Raw genomic sequence first — 19,273 nt, 5'->3', positions numbered from 1 at the left:
GTAGGGAATATGAACTTAATTGTACAATTAAGTTCTTCCACCATTTCTCTATTTAAAATTTTCAAATTGTCATTTTTTACTGAAATTTACAAATTAAATCAATTAATTAATTTTAAAAAAGTTAAACTCTGTCACTTCAAATTTGTTCTAATATAATATTCTACAAAATCCAACTTTATAAAATTTTCAATAAAGTTGTGACTCTTCAATTTTAAAATTATTTTATATATCAAATTAAATATTATAGTTTTAGGTAAAAGAAAATGAATGTTGATGATAACATCTCTTGCTTGAAAAATAGAGACAAATAGAGACAAATATTTGAGAGACAAAAACTTTAAATAGTTTAAATTAGAGAGACAAATCCCCACCCTAAATTTGCTTACTCTGAATGTTATAATTATAAACTATGAAACATGAACACCATACACAATACTAACTCGTTGACAAATAATTTAAAAAAATGAATTAATTGAATGTAATCAAAATGCTGATATGATATCCGTGTGACATGACTTTGATAAGAGGTGTCAGTGCTACAGAGTTTATAAATACAATTATTTAAAAAACATTGCAAGACTCAATTATTATCCTATAGTACTGATATCATACATCAAGAAAAACAACATTGATACACTTATTATCTTTTCATATTTGGTATCCTTCCAATGTTCAATGGGCACAAACACAAAGTTCACTTCATGAAAACTTGCAAATATTCATAGCACATAAGGAACACATTATGCATTGATAGTGCAACAGTTCTCACTCATATGTCTTCTAGCTTCCGCGGTAAGTGCTGAATGAAAATGGCGAAAACAGCAGAGGAACATGAAAATGCTCCTTTTTCTGTGACTCCAAGATTTCAAACACAATAGACACATATGGAAAGAAACCACTTGGATTATACTTCCCTGTGTTGAAACTTATCCTGTATATCCCTGGATTCACATCATCAACTATGTTCAACAGTTGACCGCTTCGGCCGTCTAAATTGGTTGTTGAAGACCCTTGAACCACCCAACTGCCACTATCTGCAGCCCCAAATGTCGGACGAGCTTTATTTCCCTTCCACACCTCCAAAAGTACCTCGATACCGGAAGCTGGACAACCCCGCGAAACATCCAACACATGAGTGGTGATAGGTGGGCGGGTTCTGGATGGATTTTGGGTTGATTTTCCTGATAAATTCTCCGAAGCAGCGTTAACATGACCACCAATAATGCTTATACGATCTTCTAGCATCCAGAAAAAAAAAAAAAAAAAAAAAAAAAAAAAAAAAAAAAAAAAAAAAAAAAAAAAAAAAAAAAAAAAAAAAAAAAAAAAAAAAAAAAAAAAAAAAAAAAAAAAAAAAAAAAAAAAAAAAAAAAAAAAAAAAAAAAAAAAAAAAAAAAAAAAAAAAAAAAAAAAAAAAAAAAAAAAAAAAAAAAAAAAAAAAAAAAAAAAGATAAGTATGAGAGAAATATCATGATGTAAAACTAGAAGTTTTTGATCTGAACATTCATACTACATACGATTGGAAACAAAAAACAAGCAAAAATATAGACATGTATGATGGTTCAAAATATAAGCAAATTTTAACTAACTTTACGATATTATATGTTATCATTAAAATAGTACAATGGTTATCACAATCATTGAAACAATTAGAACACAAAGCTACCTTTTGGGATAAGATCCAAATTTGAAAAGTGCTTTTAAAATAACCAAACATAACAAAATATTTGAAAGTACCTTCTGCCTTTTTGGCGACAATGGTGGAACATTTATCAGTTGTAGAAGATATGTTTTCTCTACTTGAAAAGAGCTTTGCGAGGCGCAGTTCCGTAATTTTCATTTGTTCCTCAGCTGCAATCTCAAATTCAACAATTGGCCTGTTTGTGTAACGTCTCTGCGCCGTTGAAAACAAATGTACATTCTTACTAAAATAGCAAAAGAAATTCCATCACTCTCACTACTAGCTCAATCTACAAAAAAAGTACTTAACCTACTGTTTGCCTTTAAATAAGAATCAAATGTACATTCTTACTAAAATAACAAAAGAGAGATTAACCTTTCAGACTTGAAATAAATAAGTAAAAATATTTCCAAGACTAGACTTCAAATTCATTTTTACCTTCAGTTCAGCAAGTATCTCATCAGTGCTTCTCCCAGATGCACATATGAGAAATACAAACCCAAACTTTTGCATATACCGAGCATTCCATTCAGCTAGTTCCTGCAAAAGCCAAACAGATCACGAGTAGATTACTAACTATCATAAATTCATAATCGCTAAAGAACATAGAAGTTGAATTAACCCTACAACCACATGTTTATTGCCTCGTCCATGGCTCAATTTCGTTAATGGATAAATGGTTCCTCCATAGAAATGATAAAATCGACCGTGAACCGTGATGCAGGTCCAGCCAATGAAGGATGCAAAATGAAATGATCAACTTATAGAAAAAGGTGCTTTTCAATTCAATACTCTTACATTACACAAATTATCTTAAATATTCTGATAGAAAGCCAGAGAACAATCAGTTTCCAAATATTTCACAGTACATGAAACAGCACTAAAGTATTGGCATTTGGCAGCATTTCAATAGCAGCAAGCAAACCTGTAAACTAGAACCAGTAGCAGTAGCTAAAGCAGTTGATTGTTCTCCCTTACTCCACCTGCCAAAACCAGTTACTTCAACAAGTTACAAACAATAATTTGCTAATTGAGCAAGAAATGAACTATTTTTACCGAATGCCATTTCATACATCACAAATGAACACCTAACCTTAATACTAAAATCATTCAAGTTTTTCATATCAATGCAAAGAAGAGAGAGAAAGCAACCCAGATGGTTAAAAACATGAATAGAATTAGAAGAATCACTAAACAGACAAATTCCATTGCAACACTATCACAAAATTCCAAATAAAGACACTAAATTTAGTAGGCATACATGTTGGTATAAATCCATTTTACACTGACATCCAATCAAAAACCACGATTTTCCATAACATACCATCAACTTCAAAATACCCTTACAAAAACGGGGTGATGTGACAAAATAGTAGTATACTGATTTATACTTATACAATGCATATGTGTGTTTGGTTTTACAATGTAAAATGATTTATGTTTGATATTCATGTAAAAGTAAGTTTTAAAAATAAATTTCACTTACGCTCAGACTCAAAAGCTACAAATCCAACCTTCAAATTAGAATCAATTATTATATAGTCAAAATCAATTCTACTCTATAGTGTCCAAACATGGCAAAATCAATTTTCCAACTAAAAAATTGATTTCGACTCCTTCAAAAGCGGAACCAAACATGCACTAAATCAGCAAGACCCAATCAAGTTTTTGACTTCAATTACTATCAGCATCCTAAAATTTCAAACGTAGACACAAAATGAGAAAAACCCACAAATGAAAAACACAAAATTTACACTAAAGTAATAATTTTTAAAATCAACATACAAAAAAGAGAGAGACCCAGATAGGTAAAAAAAAAAAAGAAAAAGCGTAAGAGATTGATGATGACTGAACTGAGCACTGGTTTGAGAAGCATGAGAAGGAGAACGAGTTTGACCAATAGAAGGGTGAGCGGAGAAAGCTTGTAACCAAGCATTGACATGAACGTTGTTAAACCAAATGTCTCTGGCAATAGAAACGGCATGGTGGTGGGAAGAGAAAGGAGAGAATGAAGCCATGAGTTTGGCGAATTGGGTGCTTCCACAGCATGACAAGAAATCATTCTCATCAAAACTCAATTCCATAGTTCAGATACTAATCTGTGCTTTCGACAATTCAGTTGCAAACTGGTTTCCGGAAAAGGTAAAGCTTTCACCGTTCACTACTACGGTTCTTCTTCTGGGTCGGTTTTTCCAAACCCGATAATATTTATTAACATTTTAAACTATTACATACTATTTACAGTAAAATAAATTAATATTTTTATTTTGAAAATATATACTACCTTGTGTCCCTTATTATAAACATACATTACATTTTTTACTTTTATTAAGAAAAATTAATAAAACAATTAATGTGTTTATTTTATATGTTAATGCTCTTAAAATAATATTTGTATTTAAATGTGTTAAATTTAATTTTTCATATTTCAAGATAAGTGAATAGTATCAATAAAATATGTGTTTGGATGAAAAAATAAATAAATCCTTCTAATAAATTGAAAAAATGTATTATTAAAGCTTTATTTGAATAACTTAAAAATAATAAAGTGGAATAAAATAAAATGTATAATTATATTTTACTATTTGAATATTTTATGATAGAATGCACTTCATTCCCCTTCTATCATATATACCCCACATTGGGGGAACGAATAATTGAAGAAATGAGTAGCATTTAAATGGAATGAATTCTATAATATTCCATTCCATTTATGTTTTATAAAAACCAAACAATATAATCTTATATTATAACATTTCTTTACACCACTTTTCATCCATCTAAACAATATTTATATTTATGGAAGAAGAAACGTATAAAAATTATATAGGGGTCTATTAGTAAAATCACGGTGTTAAAGTTGTGATTGGATTGGAAAAAAACAGTGAAAGGAAAGAAAGTAAAAAGAAAAAATGCTAAAAGAATAAAAAATGAGAAGAAAGTAAGATGATTTATTGATTATTTGGTATTAGTGAAAATGAAAGGAAAGAAAATTGTATATCTAGTAATTCCCATAAATGTCCTTATATTAAAATGGATTATATTTAATTAATATTTATACATAAGTGCAGGAATGTAAATATTGATTGGAACTTGTGATATATTAATATTTATATGTACAAATGTATACTCTTTTCCGCGCAGTAGTGAACTTTTAAGTGGGTCCCACATAACTTTCTTTCCTTTCTCATTGAAGCAAACGGTGGAAATGTTTTTGATTTGTGTGCTTTCTATCGAAAAGCAATATTTCCTTCTACTTTCTTGCAAACCAAACGCACTCTAATAGCAGCGCCCCATCCATACATTTTGTGTCGTGACTACTGAGCGTGAAAAATATCGAACTAACCAACTGAAGCGACTATGGCATCCCCCGCCACACTCGATCACAATCAGGTTTTCTCTTCTCTCACTTTTCGCATTCTTAATTCAACTTCAATTCTCTTTCTCTCTATTCCAACCATTTTCTCAATTACAATCCATTTCTTAGCTTTAATTCATTTTTTTTAAAATATGTTAGCTGATTTTGGTTTTGTGCCACAGGTTCTGGTGGAACGTAAATCATCTGCGAGAGTTTTGACATTGAACAGACCGAAGCAATTGAATGCCCTCTCTTATTTTATGGTACTTCAAAATTCATTCTCGCATCGCTTTTTTTTGTTTTTTTCTCTTACTTTAGATTAACTTACATGATACAAAATAAAATGTGTTAGGGTCCTGTTTGGATTAATTGCTTATAGTTTAAACATTTATCATTTAAGTGCTTACCACTTTGTTTGGATAAACATCTTACTTAGTAGTTTATAGCAGAAATGTTTATGTATAAGTTATTTTTATAATACAAAGTAAAACAAAATTATTTTTTTATATAAACTATAAGTTGTTTTTTATGAAAAATAGTTGAAAACAGCTTAAAGACATGTCGTAAGCTGTTTCCATAAGTTTACCCAAACAAACTCGCAAGTGTTTATACCGGTAGAAAAGTTCAAATAAGTCAATCTAAACAATTAAAGAATGCAGTTTAAGTGCTTATCATTTGGTGAAAAGTGCTTATAGCTTAAACAACTATCATTTAAGTGCTTATGTAGAAGCTATTTCTATAGTAAAAGATAAAATAAAATAGTCAAAAGGTTTTTATATAAGTTGTTTTTATAAGCTATCATGAGAAGCTTATGGAAATAAGTTGGAAACAACTTATGGACATGTCATAAGTTGTTTTCATAAGCAATCTCAAACAGCCTTACAAGTGCTTATGCGAGCAGACCAAGTGACTATGGACTTGGTCTTGAATGATTGTTTTCTAACATGTATTGTCTAGTCATCTAGATTATTTTGGCTAAACTTCAGAAAGGAATATGTTCATGATCTGAAATGTATTTCCAAATTTTAAAGTAGTGTTGTTTGACACATGGACATAATACAAGAAAACAGTTTCCTCTCCTTTGACTCTTTGGTTCCGTTCAAAAGGATGAAATTAAAACTTATCACTTTTCCTATCTTGGTTTTGTTTTTAATATTTCATAAAATATAATATAGTATATGTGTTTTTTATTTCAACTTTTTGTTCCACTAATAGTTACCAAAATGCCATCTTATTCTGTTTTTGAAATATTTGTACCGGAAATGAAAGCCAATTTTCCACAAACCAAACTGACCCTAACTTCTTCTGTATACCTGTTTGAACTCGTTCAAAAACATTCTTCTTCTATTTGTGAAGTTCCAATTCCATTTCTTATTCTTACTTTTCTTTGTGTTCTTCTTCTGTCTTCCTGTTATAGGTTTCTAAGCTACTGGAAATATTTCAAAATGATGAGGGAAATTCTGATGTTAAATTGGTTGTTGTTAAGGTAATTTCCAATTACTGAGCACTTTCCATTTAACTTTTTGCATTTTTAACTGCCCATATGGAAGAGAGAGGAAAAACTGCTAGCAATTGGAATAACAATGCATAAACTGCTAAGTAGTTATATGTGTGTGTGTTATTAGACTAAAATATGACATCCCCGAGGGACCGATTTACACTGCCATAAAACCAATTTGAAGTGAATCAGTAAATATTGGAGGACCATTGTACATGATTTATTCAGAGAATAATTTGTTCCAACCAAATTTTTTAAGGGACTCAGTTCTTCTCTTCATGCAGAAAGTTTTCTCATCTCAATATAAATCTGGTTGCATTACGTATGTGTTTAGGATATATGTTATATGTATATGTATTTCAATTCTCCATCTAAACTTTTAGATGCAGGTAATTGCAAAGTCTGTATCTTTTATATAGCATTTGTACCTTAAAATTAGCTTGATGGTAATTATGAGTAAAATGAAATAGATATGTCATATGTGTAAATGTTTCTCATTTCTCATTAGTAAATCTGAATAAATTAAAGACTCAAACCAAAGTGCACATTCACATTGTTTGCAACATGTCTTCTCAATCTTGGTTTTATTTTAACTTTTGTCTACTTATGTCAGGGAAATGGAAGGGCATTTTGTGCTGGTGGTGATGTTGCAGCCGTTGTTCGCGATGCAAGAGGAGGTATGTTCTCTTCTTATTACTTAATATATCACATGCATAATATTCATTGCATTGCTGTGAGCATTGTATAACCTTTTGTCAGCTTCTACTTCCATCATAACTTCATCTGGCAACCTCTCTAGACGAACTGCCGCCTTTCATCCAAAAACCACTCAAGAACCATCTTGAAATACCACACTGCTTCTAAATTTGAATGCATGAGTTTTCAAATGTAGTATTTAATTTAAATTGCAATTTTTTTTTTCCTATGGAATAGGTGATTGGAGGTTTGGTGCAATATTTTTTGATACTGAATATAAATTGAATTATTTGATGGCAACATATAGTAAGCCTCAGGTAACTCTTTCTAATTTTCAAACACTTTTTCTGTTTTTTTTATGCACTCATGGCTCTAACACATGTAACATTTCCTTCTTTTCATTTGTTTCCAAACATTTGAAGATTTCAATTCTTAATGGAATTGTCATGGGAGGTGGCGCTGGTGCTTCTATACATGGAAGATTTCGCGTCGTTACAGAGAACACAGTACGTTTTGTTGAGAGCAATATCATGTAAATAGTGTCCAGGTGCAGAGTCTAACCAACTAAATGAATTATTGCTTGAGAGAAACCCTCTCAGCAGTTTTATAATGCTAACTTACTTACATTACAGAACTCAAATCCCTTAGTTTTAGGAATCGATATTCATCCCAATTATAATAGGATTCTATAGCTAATTACACGGGATATCAAACAATATCAAAGACTATCAACCCTCCCTGCCAATACATTATATGCATCAAGGTTGTTACATATGCATGTTACCCCTGGATCTACAAGAGATTTGGTGAAGATATATACAGTTAACTGGCATGAATCAGTCAACAATATACTAAGCCTAGCTTGCCAAATTATCTTAATATCTATGTTTAGTGTTTTTCAAAACATGACCTATTTTCATAATATAGCCTTTCAAAATATCTGTCACGTCTCTATAACCATAGGCATTCTTCTGTGGGTGTCTTATTTGTATTTTTTGAAGTTATGACATTTTGATAAAAGGAGAACAACATGATATTTAATTATAGTGAAATATGATTGATAATATCTGATATTAACTTGATAGTAACTTGATACGAACGACTAAATGTTAATCCCTATTTTTAAGGAGACGAGACTCCAAATCCTAAATAAATATGTAATAATAACTAAGTAATATATAAATTAATTCTAAGAGATAATTTAAGATACTCTAGGATTATAAACCGATCCTAGGAGATAAATTAAGATACTCTAACATATTATCAAAGATATTCTAAGATATTTCATATTTTCTAACAGTTTTATTTCTTTAGACTTTTCTTATTCACTCTTGCTGGAAATTTGTTTTCTATCCAAAAAATAAAATAGTGATAGGAAAGAAATGTTGGTTGAAATGGCTATACTTAAAGACCTTTCCTTATCTATCTAGCTTCCAAATCTTCATTGACTTGAATTTTATGTTTGTACTTCATGACCTACACGTACTAGTGGACCATTTGCAGGTATTTGCAATGCCAGAAACAGATTTGGGCTTATTTCCTGATGTAGGCGCCTCATATTTCTTGTCTAGACTAGTTGGATTTTTTGGTATGAATGTTGTATCTTAGATCTCTATGAATTTAATCGATTATAACTGCCTAACAGGTTTATTTGATAATAAGGTTACTCAATTTTTCAATCTTTTCATCCATTTTTTTGTCAGTGATGTTTCCTGCATACTTTTGTTGCATTGCTAACTTTGTCAAACGATTAACATCTTCCAAGTTACACGCATGTGCATAGTGCATTCACAGAGGACCAGGGGATGAGGAAGGGGATGCTAAAATTCTTAAATTTTTCATGATGGTTTACTTTCTCTTGCATGGTTGGATTAGTATATCAAATATTGTTGCATTGAATACTTTTGATCATGATTCCAACTTCTTTTCAGCATTTTCTAAAGTCCAATAAGAACAGTTCAATAATATTTTGGAAAACAAATTGCAGGAGAATATGTTGGTCTTACAGGTGCTAGGTTGGATGGTGCAGAAATGCTTGCTTGTGGTCTTGCAACACATTTTGTCCCTTCATCGGTATGCTACCTACTACTATAGTTTTGAGCTCTTTTTGCCAATTTGTTTCTTTGCTAAATAAACACCTATACTCCAATCAAGTCTTAAAAAATGTACATGCACTAATCATCAGAAATTTAGTGCAGTTTTGAAAGATAATTATTAACCAATGATTTTCTCAGGCCAATTTGTATTTTTGCTAAATAAACACCAGGCTTTAAAAGTTTATCATGAAATATCTATAGATAAATATTCATAAGTTAGATATTCTTTTCATATGTATCCCAAAGTTGGAGTTGACAGTTTTGTGAATACCTGGGGAATTAAACTTCTGTTTATATACAGGACGAGCTGTTATTTAGTTAGTTCCTAGTAGTCATTGTAAGCAACAAAAGAGAGGAGAGTAGTTTGAGAATCCTGTTTCTTGCAATTTGGGCTGTTTTGGATGGTTATTAGGTGTAACTGTATGCATTTTAAAGCCATTACCATGCCTCCCTTATTCTTAAAATAGAAACAAACTCTATCCAATCTGAAACCTTATCCGAGCTAGGTGCATGGAGATTCGTTTTAAACAAATTAGGCCCATCCAAGTTTAACTGCCTGACTTTCATCGGTTTTGATGGATCTCTTCCTTTGGAATTTTATTTCGTCATAATTATATGATTCTTTTTAATTTTAGTCCCTAAAAAATAAAAATACAACTTTTAGTCTCTACAAAATTATCTAGCAAGTAGTTTTAGTCTCTACTGAAACGAAATGTTTAATTGCCTTTTAACTTAAAAAATTTTGAATGATTTTTTGCAAACCTGTTTAGAACATTATAAAAAGATTCTCCAGAAAAAATTAGAATTTTTTAAATTGGGATGAATTAAATATAATTTTTTTAAATATAAAAATCGCAAGTTAAAAGTAATGCAAATATGGACCCAACAATCAAATTTTGAGCTCATTTTTTGTGGAAGAACTTTCTATAATGATGTAAACGTGTATATGAAAAGAGCATTCAAAAATATACAGTGGCATTCCAGCAGGTACTAAAACTGCATGCATAATAATTTTATAGTGACTAAAAATTGTATTTTTATTTTATAAGGACTAAAATTGAAATGTTGAAATTTTATAGGGACTAAAAACAAATTTAATTTTTTTTCTCTTAAGGACTAAGGTTTGTATATGATGATTAAACTCTATGGTTTGGGGTTTCTAATTGTGTCCATGTTTGGTTGCCTTTTTTTTATGAAAGCACAGAAATTATCGTTATTGGAAGAATCATTATGCAAGGTGGAAACTAGTGATCCAGCTGCAGTATCTGCAATTATTGATAAATACTCAGAGCAGCCTTTCCTTAAAGAGGATAGTGTTTATCACAGGTTGGTGTGTCTTTGTGTGTGTGTGTGTAGGTCTTGGCAAACTTTTTAGTAAATTTTTACAGACAGCTACATGGATAAAATAATGTCGTGATGTTCCACTGTAAATCATGTATAAAGAGAAACTGTTTAGATCTAAATCTTTCTAAGTGACTGGAGCATATCTGGTGGTTTGTTTTTGTTTTTTTTATTTAAATAATTGAAACAGATCACACTAGCTTAAACTTTTATATTCGCTTGTTGTGACCGCTCTTTGCAGGCTGGATGTAATCAATAAGTGTTTCTCTGGGAAAACAATGGAAGAAATATTATCTTCTCTTGTAAGTTATGTTTTGAGATATGCTATTAAAAGTATCTTATTGAATATATTCTTCAGCATTATCTGCGATGTACTTTTTCCATTTTAGCAACCAAAATTTTATCATACCGTTTTAGGAGACCGAAGCTATGAATAAGGCAGATAATTGGATTTCTGCAACTCTTGAAACCTTGAAGAAAGCATCTCCAACCAGCCTTAAAGTATTTCTTAGATTGGTATGTGTCCTGAAATTATTAAATGTTATATTTTATAGAAGCCTTAAAGTATACTACTTTTTTATTGTCAGTTTTAACGGTTGCATAGGTTTGTTGGCCACATTATCTCAATGGAAGATTTAGATATTTTGTATCAATTTGCCTAAGTCCATTAATTATTTTTCTTACTTTCAGTTTCTTTTCTTATGTTAAAATGTTTTTTATCAATCCATCTCCAATCACCAATTTTTCTTACTATTATTATAATGTTTGCTTCTAAGTTTTTATTGACTTAATTTTTCAGATTAGAGAAGGCAGGCTCCTAGGAATTGGTCAATGCCTTATTCGTGAGTATAGAATTGTTTGTCATATTCTACAAGGACACCACAGCAAGGATTTTTACGAGGTTTTTCAGTTATTCGTTTACATGTTTCTGATTTTAGATTATTTTGATTTCATGCCATACTCAATTGGTTATGCCCCTACTGCAGGGTTGTAGAGCTATACTGATAGATAAAGACAGGAAGCCAAAGGTATGTAGCCAGAGCCCATAACTGAAGACATAAATTAGTTTGTATTACTGAAGTTGTTTGTTTTTATTTGGTTCTTATCATGTTGATGATGTCTTTGTCAGTGGGAGCCTTCCAAATTGGAGCTTGTGAGTGATGGCGATGTTGACCGTTACTTCTCTAAGCTTGATACCGAAGGATGGAAAGATTTGGAACTTCCCAAAAGGTTGAACAACTTGCCTGCACATGCTATTTCAAAGCTTTAAGGCATCAACAATCTCAACTGTTCAGCCAAAAGTGTACAAGCCAATGAATAAAACCGTTCATTAGATTCTTGAAGGTTGAATGTAGCTTTATTATGAATTGTCACAATACAAGTTGATTATATATTATTGATATCAACAATAAAATAAATAGGCAGATTAAATTAATGGATACCTAAGCAAACCATGATAAAAGAATAATGAGAAAATTATATATTACATATACTAGTATAGATTGAAGGGAAACCTTTGTCGAATTTAATCCATGTGCCATTGCTAAGTTTATACGTTAGATTAACATTGCATCTGTAATTCTTTCACAATCCACATGGTGCACAGTGGGTTATGATCAAGTACCAGTGAAAAGTTATTTTATAACTTTCTATAATTTTTCGATAAATTTAGACAATTAATTAAAGTATACTAATTTCTTTTGTTGGATAATTTATAAATTGGAAAACAGTTTTATCAGTTCATTGTTTTGCTTAATACACACGCTTTAGAGTAATTGCACAATCATTGGCTTCATCTCTATTCTATTTGTTACATCAACCTCACCCCATACAAAATTATGTAAACACATGCAATGCAAGCACTCCAAAGATGGGTGAGTCAAGGTACTCCAAAGATGGGTGAGTCAAGGTACAATGAAGAGTAGAGCTGTCAATTTGACAAATCCGTCAAATTTTCCTAATTATTGGTTTCAGGTCTATATGTTGGAGGAGTCAAAAAAATTTATAATTTAAAAGGCCTCAAACGAAAATCCTCAACACTAAAAGCCCCTTAAAATTTTGTGGGTTTAGTGGGCCCTATAGGTCCACTTTTTCAAAAAAAAAATTATTTTTTTCGATTTTTCATCAATAAAAAATGATTTTTAATTTTTTTTGAGATTTTTATTTTTATTTTTCTCAGTTTTTTGAGAAAAAAAAATATTTTTTAATATTTTTTTGAAAAAAAAACTCAAAATTAACAAAATATTGGGGGTCTATAAGTCCCTGAGCCCCCTCCCTTAAGCCCCATGAAATAATGGGCCAGAGCTAGGGATGGGAATAGACTAGGCCGTCCGTCAGGGGCCTATGGCCTGGCCTACTTATGGCCTGACCTGGCCTGGCCTATTTAATAAAAAGGCTAGGCTCAGGCTGTTTTTAAAGCCTATTTATTTAAATAGGTCAGGCTCAGGCCTCTAAAAAAGCCTATTAGGCCTGACAGGCCGGCCTATATATATTTTATTATTTATTAATATTATTTATTATTATATTAATTTCTTATTTTAAATTCTATCAATTAGTGAGTATTCCATATTCAGTAGTTATTCCATATTCGGCAGCGATTCTATATTTGGTAGTCATCCCATATTAGGTAGTCGTTCAATTAGTCAATCAGTCAGCAGTCATTCCATATTTGTTTAAGAGGTAATAATAAGTGTGTTTGTTTCAGAAAAAAAAATATATTATTTGATACAAAAAATTATTTTTTAGGGTTTAAAGGATGTTTGCTTCATATTTTTTAAAAATTATTTTAAGTAGGCTTTTAAATAGGCTTCCAGGCCAGGCCAGACTTTTAAAAAGGCCAGGCCAGGCCGAAAAAAAAGCCTATGATAGGCCGTAGGCCAGGCTTAGGCCTAAAAAATAAATCGTAGGCCAGGCTCAGGCCTTTCAAAGCCTGGCCTGGCCTGGCCTATTCCCACCCCTAGCCAGAGCTTTATAAAAATTATTGATAGAGGGCCTAATATTAGGGGCTTAATAAAATAAAAAAATTAAAGAAGTCTTAGAGTTGGAGGCTTTTTTGACAGTTCTAGGCATGACAGATATTTATGCACCAATTTAAAGGGGGTGTTGAAGAATAAAGAGAATCAAATTTTATTGTTTTTTATTTTATGTTATTATGTTTATTTTTATTTTATGATTTTATCATTATTACTTTGTATTATTATTATTATAATTTATTTTCCTATATAAACAACTTAGTATTGTAGTAATAAAATATGAAAGTATTTTATTTTTACTTTATTCAGTATTCAATCTCCCTGATTTTTTAACAAAGAGGGATGCATGGGGTGGAACATTTGAAGGCCTTTTAACTCTAAGCAGCCCAAGAACTGATTGTCCAGGTAAAATTTCAACCTATAGTGTTTAGACTCTTTACCTTTCTTTCTGCTGTGATTATATATTTCTTTTTTCTTCTTATCATGACTTTTTTGTGTGATTATGAAGTAAAAATAATATTTTGTTGTATTATGTTCCAACGCATAAGAAATTATTTAATATGTGTTTGTTATGAAGAACTTACAATGAATATATAGAATTAGAATGTTACCTCAATTTTTGTTGGATCGGACTTCAGAATTCTTTAAAGTAAACGACTCATTTTTTAGTGTTAAATAATATGAATGATAAATTAAACCATTAATAACGTTTCTTGACTACTTAAGTGGCAAATTGTGCAGAAAAATTACCTAAAGAAGAAGCCAAGTTGATTGAATTTCAGGGAGAGTTGGTACCAATGGCAGCAACTCTAAATAGAGATCATAGAAAGAGTATATACCCGGACAAGTTAATCGAGAACATGTGTGTTTTGGACCAGTTAAATATTTGAGGATGCATTCAAAACATTCTTGAATGAGTGAGAAAACAAAACAAAATGGAGCTGATGGATCTGAAATTGTTGATTGCGCCAATACATGTAGTAGTAGTAGTACATCCAATTCCAAAAATTTCTTTCACAAGATGTTGTCTTGTATAACCTGTGATCGATGAATAATTGACTTGCACATAATTTATATATGTAACAAGTGTTGATGTGTCTACAATTGGTAATATTGTCAAATGAAGCTATGCTGAATAAAATGTTTATACACTATGACTCAAAAAGTTTATGCTGAATAATTAATTTAATTACAGTAGTACCTAGATTGTGTCTCTCATGTATTTATTTGTTTTTTAAATTCACATTTTACCCGCCTTCCCATAATGAAGAAAAAAGGGGTATATATACAATAATTGTAAAGCTTTTTTTGACCAAATTATGATGCATTTGGTATAGAAGTTTTTATTTGAAGTCCAGTTAGCGAGGGCGTGCAGTCTCGAATAATTCATGCCACTTCTGAGCATCATTTCCAGGACCTTCCCCCTGAAATACATGCATTTCAGCATCAGCAATAAACAAACCTTATAAATGTTTACCAGCATTTTGATTAGAATAAATATGAATCACAAACTTAACAGTAACAACAAATTTAAGAAATTTTCAGTTTTGATTCTATCATGTGATTTTGGTTTTGTATGCTTAACACATCCATGTATCATTATATAAACAAAATAACAAAATTAAAGTTTACCACAACAGAATTCACTTCATATATTTGGTTTTCAGTGACTTCAAGATCTAGTGCCTGTATGCAAGCTTCAGCAACCACAATTCTACTGGCCTCTCCCACTAGTTTATCTCCTGAAATTAGTTACCATATTTCTGCAACTTTAAACAAAAATACTAGCAAAAGGTATAAACTAATCATACAGTAATTATCTACTACGTGCAGAGAAGACAATGTTAATTAACTTTCTAAATCTATAAAATACATCCTTCACGAAAGCAAAGTTGTGTTATTTTGACACATAAGTTTGGCAACCAATTTCACAACAATTTGGATGGTTAATGCAGTTTAATACATAGTTAAATAAGTTCAATGGATGGTTGATGAATATAACAAGGTATCATAACTCATTAACCATCTATTAAACACAATAAACCACGATTTTAAACGTCGTTAATTGAACATTATTCATATACCTTGACCAATTAGAACTGCTCGTCGTTGACCAGCTGTTGCTTTGAGTAAAGTATTGAGATCGTAAGACGTGTATGGTCCATCTGTCAACCTTCCAGGTCTAAAAATACATTTAAACACATCATATAATGAGATTTCGAAAATAAAACACATAATCCAACCTTTGTTCTCGATTATCAACATGACAATATCAGGTGTATGAAACATGCAACATTTTCATCTTACCTAATTATGGTAAATGGAAAACCAGAACTCTGAAGAAAATCCTCCCCCATCTTCTTATACTTCAAGACACCAAATAGGTTCATAATGCTAAGTCGAAAATGAACATTAACAAGTCCATGAGACAAATTTTAGAGAAGTCCATTTACCAACATAATTTACATAGTTTGCACTTTGGTTACCTCCATGGCAATTCATTACACTTGGTCACACCAATTGATGACACAAGAACAACTCTCTTCACTGAGGAAGGCAATGCAGATACTAGATTCTTCACTCCCACCCAATCTTCAAATAAATACTAGTAATAGTCAAAATCAAAATATTGACAAGTGCTTGAAAAGTTGATGATTTTTACAATGTAGGCAAATTTTAGCAAAAGGAATTTTCCACATATGAATCTTCATCTAACTAATTTTCTATTTCAATTCCAATATAGCTAACAAACCAAATAGTGCAACATATATGCATAATGTGATTCATACCAACACTTTCTGGTGTATTGTCATCATCCCACCGCCTTGAAGGAAAAGCGGTTGTTCCTGTGCAGCAAATCACATGAGTGACTCCCTACAGAGCAAGTAAAAATTCAAATAGAAAGAAACTATGATTGTTACCATATATTTCTCTTGGTTGAATGAAACCATGAATCGAAATAAAAATAATACCGATGAAACAAGTATTGATTATGTATCAGGAGATACTTTGAAGAGCTAACTAACCTCAAATATGGATGGATCCAAATCACCCTGCTTCCTTGTGTCTCCTCTGAATACCTGTCATATTCAAGAGCTCTATATAGCTAGAAAATACATTGAGAATGAACGACAACTGTTAAATATTATATTATAGTAGATGGGCTGTAAGTATTCTGGCCCGTTAGTATTACTGTAAATTAGGGTTGTTTAATACCCTTTGTCTATATAAAGAAATTCCGCTGTGTAGTTGAAATACACGGGTTATTCACAATATGTCTCTCAATATTCTTTATATTCAACATGGTATCTAGAGCCAACTGAGAGACAACCCTAATCGTCAACTACCCGGTCGACCCACTGTCTCCGGTGAATATTTTCTTCCGCAAACCGTGTTCTCAACTCCGGTTTTCCCCCTCTGCTGTTGATACGCTGATTCCTCAACTTTTGTTCAGCCGTTCACGCCCTATCATCGCTGCCGTCACTGTTTTGGACGAGTTTTTTCGACGAACGACCACTCCAGCAGCATCGTACACCCCAGATCGGCCAAACCCTTCAGCCGCATCATCAGAACCGCCCTCACGCGCCCCCATGCACCGCCTGACCTCTTGCGCGTGAGATCCACGCGCCGCCCACTGCCGCCGCGCGTGACGGCGCGTCCGGCAGCCGTTCACGGTGCCGCTTCTTCCACCGCACTCGCCTCGGCCCCCTGCTTCCATATCTGCCCTTAGTTTTCAGTTTCGAGTTACGGATATACGAGTTCTAGTTCAAACAGCCCATGTTTTCCCGGTTCCGACGCGTTTTCTGACAATCTGTGCTGACCATGGCGTCCCAGTCTGAAATAAAGAGCATCTTCACCAACTACATAACCTCTCCTCTCTCTGTTGAAAAATTGAATGGATCAAATTATGATAGTTGGGCTGCCGACATCAAACTATGGCTACGTGGTCAAGGTTACGAGGATCATCTCACCAAAAACCCTGATAAGGTGAGTGTGACTGAAACATCCAAATGGAGTCAGATTGATGCTCAGTTGTGTAGTGTCATTAAGTCTACACTTCATCCAGATGTTAAACCGATCTTCCGTCTGCATCTCACGTGAGAATCGGTTTGGAGTCAAGCAAAGGCACTCTATACTAACGACACACAACGTCTCTATAGTGTGTCACCGCTTGTTGAATATCATTACTCCGAAGTCACTCGATGGCTCTATTTCTGCATATCTTGGCACCGTTCATAGTGCACTTCATGACTTTAATGAGCTTCTCCCTCCTGCTGCAAGTAATCCAGCTGAACAGAAGAAGGAGTTGGATCAACGCAGCACCTTCTTCATGCTTCTTGCACTCTATGGCCTCCCACAGGAGTACTTTGCAACTCGTGATCAAATTTTGGGATCTGTTACTGTTCCGAATATGTCTACTACCTCAGCGATCCTCCTTCGAGTACCAGCAAAACATCCAGTTGAGCAGTCTATTACTTCAATTTCGGGTGACACTGCTGCCCTTGCATCTCAGGGACATAATCAGCATCGTTCTCGTGGAGGACCATCCAACTCTAAGCCTCGTCCCAAGTGTGAGCATTGTCATCGGGTTGGCCACACTATTGATCCTTCTGCAACTATTCAGACTACACCATCTCCACAAGGCTCCCCAGCAAACTATGAAGATTTTCTCCGATGGGTTCAGAGTCATCCGAACTCTAGTTCTCCTACTTCGGTTGCACACACTGGTAACTCATCCGTTTACCTCTCTCAATCATCTTCTCTCGGCCCTTGGGTTCTTGATTCTGGTGCGTCTGATCATGTTACTGGTAATAAAGGTCTCTTTTCTTCACTCTCTACATCTGGTTTTTTACCTACTATAACTTCTGCCAATGGTACTTAAACCCGGTCTCAAGGAGTTGGCATTGTCCACATCCTCCCTTCCATCTCAGTTGCATTTGTTCTCTATGTACCTGGATACCCCTTTAATTTACTTTCAGTTAGTCGATTGACTCGGTCTCATAATTGTATTATTACTTTCACTAATGATAATGTTACCTTGCAGGACCGAAATTCGGGACGGACGATTGGCGTCGGATGTGAGTCACAAGGCCTCTATTACCTTTCTACATCTTCCAAGACGTGCTCCGCCACAGAGTCCCCTCATACTATCCATGCTCAGCTAGGACACCCAAGTCTTTCCAAACTACAAAAACTGGTGCCTAGTTTGTCTAAGTTGTCTAATTTACATTGTGAGTCATGTCAGTTAGGGAAACACACCCGTAGTAATTTTCCCGATCGAGTCAATAAAAGAGTATCCTCTCCCTTTGCTTTGGTTCACTCTGATGTTTGGGGTCCCTCTCGTATTGTGTCTACTTTAGAGTCTAAGTATTTTGTTACTTTTATTGATGATTATTCTCGTTGTACGTGGTTATTTTTAATGAAAAATAGAACTAAATTGTTTTCCATCTTTGAGCAATTTTATAAAGAAATTAAAACCCAATTTGGAGTTTCCATTCGTACCTTAAGAAGTGATAATGCTCGAGAATATTTGTCTCATCAATTTCAAAATTTTATGGCTTCCAACGGTATTTTACACCAAACATCATGTCCTCATACACCTCAGCAAAACGGGGTAGCCGAACGCAAAAATCG

At 32.9% G+C, this 19,273-nt stretch overlaps 3 protein-coding genes across 4 annotated transcripts in view; 1 reads left to right on the top strand and 2 right to left on the bottom strand.

The window, feature by feature from the left end:
* Window positions 1–451: 451 nt before the first annotated feature.
* Window positions 452–3,871, bottom strand: LOC101502606 (uric acid degradation bifunctional protein TTL). Of its 2 annotated transcripts, none has more exons than XM_004510143.4 (5): window positions 3,533–3,871; window positions 2,604–2,661; window positions 2,117–2,218; window positions 1,735–1,891; window positions 452–1,238 (listed from the first exon to the last, which is right to left on the bottom strand). In XM_004510143.4, exons 1-5 carry the CDS (start codon window positions 3,760–3,762, stop codon window positions 781–783), a joined length of 1,005 nt encoding a protein of 334 aa, XP_004510200.1. In that variant the 5' UTR covers window positions 3,763–3,871; the 3' UTR covers window positions 452–780. The 2 variants fall into 2 exon arrangements, with proteins under 2 accessions (XP_004510200.1, XP_004510201.1); XM_004510144.4 differs by having other exon boundaries at window positions 452–1,235.
* Window positions 3,872–4,919: 1,048 nt separating this feature from the next.
* On the top strand, window positions 4,920–12,196 carry LOC101503131 (3-hydroxyisobutyryl-CoA hydrolase 1-like). Its single transcript, XM_004510145.4, has 14 exons — window positions 4,920–5,071; window positions 5,219–5,299; window positions 6,454–6,522; window positions 7,148–7,211; window positions 7,468–7,547; window positions 7,653–7,736; window positions 8,734–8,818; window positions 9,218–9,303; window positions 10,531–10,652; window positions 10,909–10,969; window positions 11,085–11,183; window positions 11,467–11,568; window positions 11,654–11,695; window positions 11,797–12,196. The coding sequence occupies exons 1-14, from the start codon at window positions 5,039–5,041 to the stop codon at window positions 11,935–11,937; spliced, it is 1,149 nt and encodes a 382-aa protein (XP_004510202.1). The 5' UTR covers window positions 4,920–5,038; the 3' UTR covers window positions 11,938–12,196.
* A 2,491-nt stretch (window positions 12,197–14,687) lies between these two features.
* LOC101503792 (uncharacterized protein At5g02240) overlaps window positions 14,688–19,273 on the bottom strand; it is an 8,202-nt gene continuing 3,616 nt past the window's right edge. Inside the window, exons 3-9 of the mRNA XM_004510147.4 lie at window positions 16,666–16,719; window positions 16,429–16,513; window positions 16,126–16,231; window positions 15,947–16,033; window positions 15,724–15,821; window positions 15,272–15,381; window positions 14,688–15,063 (exon numbers count right to left, since the gene is read on the bottom strand). Of these exons, the coding sequence (XP_004510204.1) occupies window positions 14,998–15,063; window positions 15,272–15,381; window positions 15,724–15,821; window positions 15,947–16,033; window positions 16,126–16,231; window positions 16,429–16,513; window positions 16,666–16,719 (606 nt within the window). The 3' untranslated portion in view covers window positions 14,688–14,997. The remainder of the gene's footprint in view (window positions 15,064–15,271; window positions 15,382–15,723; window positions 15,822–15,946; window positions 16,034–16,125; window positions 16,232–16,428; window positions 16,514–16,665; window positions 16,720–19,273) is intronic.

The sequence above is a fragment of the Cicer arietinum genome, chromosome 7 (genome assembly GCF_000331145.2).
Source record: "Cicer arietinum cultivar CDC Frontier isolate Library 1 chromosome 7, Cicar.CDCFrontier_v2.0, whole genome shotgun sequence".
Lineage (NCBI taxonomy): Eukaryota > Viridiplantae > Streptophyta > Magnoliopsida > Fabales > Fabaceae > Cicer > Cicer arietinum.
Note: the sequence above shows the minus strand (reverse complement) of the source record. Positions and strands in the feature narration are given on the sequence as shown.